Genomic DNA, 1,474 nt, shown 5'->3' on the forward strand with positions numbered 1-1,474 from the left:
GCTCTCCAGCCACACCTCCCCCAGCCTGTGTTACCCGCGTTTGTAATTCAGCTTGATTCTTGCAGTTGTCTTCTTCAGTTTAGCAAAGCAGTCACTTCACTCATATTATTATATATATAAATTTTAGGGTTTCCCCCCTGAAATCACTCTGTATCCTTTTATACTTCTGTAGGCATCAAGGGTTTGGTGTTCTGTCAGTGGTGCTGGCAAATCATGCTATCAAATTGCTGTCATCGCTCTTTCAAGATCTGCAGGTGGAGGCGTTGCACAAGGTATGTTGGTAGTCTGTGTGATCTTGTGAAACATTTTGCCCTCTCCACGCTTTAAATTCTCCTTTCAACGCCGTCCTCCAGGGCTGGGAGAGTGACGGGCCACCAGCAGTGCTGGATATCATGGCGCAAAGCACGTCCATCCAGAGAATTCAGCGGCTGATAGATTCTGTGCCACTCACAAATTTGCTGCTGACTTTGCTGTCTACTTCCTACAGAAAGGTAGGAGCTGGCGTACAGCTAGAGAACTTCTGTGCCTGAACTGCTCCTCAGTGTCATTTATTTGGAAAATTCTCACTTTACGAACCGTGTCTGTGCTAAGAAAAATTTAGAATTCTTCTATCAGAAGCACTTGAAGTCTTGCTTAGAAATTTGGCATGGATTATTTGTTTTCAGCCATCCTGTGTAATTATTAATACAACTTCAGGAAAAAAAGTCTTGGAAGTTAGTAAATTAGTTGAAACACATTTGCTATAAAAAAAATTAAAACAGATTAGGAAGATACTCTTGTTTTCAAATTCTTATCTTTCACAATACTAAAATTTTAAAATCCTAAATGTGTTCTGTTCTTCTTCTAAGGCTTGTGTCCTGCAACGTCAGAGGAAGGGCTCCATGAGCAGTGATGCCAGTGCTTCCACTGATTCTAATACTTACTACGAGGATGATTTTAGCAGCACTGAGGAGGACAGCAGCCAAGGTAATAGAGTTTGCAGCAAGCAACTTAGGTCGGATTTTACGCTGTCTTTCAGATTTAGTGGAAACCTGACTACTGGCCTTTGACTGGAATGACATGTAATGCCAAAAATATGGAACGGTTTGTAAGATCTGTTGGGCAGAAGTAATGCTGACTGCACTCTTTTGTGTGAACTGAAGCCCGAGTGGCTGGGATTTGGCTGTATTTGCTTAAGAGCAGAGTGGAAATAATTTCTTCTTGTAAATTCGTGCTGGGCTTCTGTAAAAGCGCTTAGCCTGGTGACTTGGAAAGGAAAAAGGAAGATTGCAGGCGCCTTAACTCTGCTCACCAAAACTCCTTTTCAGGCCTTTTCTAAACTGAGTAGTTTGCGTAAGGTAAGTGGTTGTAACAATATGCTCTTGTTTTTCCTGCCTCCTGTGTTAGATGATGACAGCGAACCAATCCTCGGGCAATGGTTTGAAGAGACAATCTCTCCAAGCAAAGAGAAAGTGGCCCCACCGCCCCCCCCTCC

The 1,474-nt window shown here is 42.9% G+C and overlaps 1 protein-coding gene across 1 annotated transcript in view; it reads left to right on the forward strand.

Moving 5' to 3' along the window:
• Positions 1–172: 172 nt before the first annotated feature.
• Positions 173–1,474, forward strand: part of LOC104271579 (E3 ubiquitin-protein ligase UBR4-like) — a gene marked incomplete at both ends in the record, with an annotated part of 40,302 nt that continues 39,000 nt past the window's right edge. The window contains 4 exon segments of the mRNA XM_009866289.1: positions 173–272; positions 354–491; positions 849–966; positions 1,387–1,474. The exon segment at positions 1,387–1,474 is cut by the window's right edge and continues 1 nt beyond it. Of these exon segments, the coding sequence (XP_009864591.1) occupies positions 173–272; positions 354–491; positions 849–966; positions 1,387–1,474 (444 nt within the window).

The sequence above is a fragment of the Apaloderma vittatum genome, unplaced genomic scaffold (assembly GCF_000703405.1).
Source record: "Apaloderma vittatum isolate BGI_N311 unplaced genomic scaffold, ASM70340v1 scaffold16333, whole genome shotgun sequence".
In the NCBI taxonomy this organism is placed as follows: domain Eukaryota; kingdom Metazoa; phylum Chordata; class Aves; order Trogoniformes; family Trogonidae; genus Apaloderma; species Apaloderma vittatum.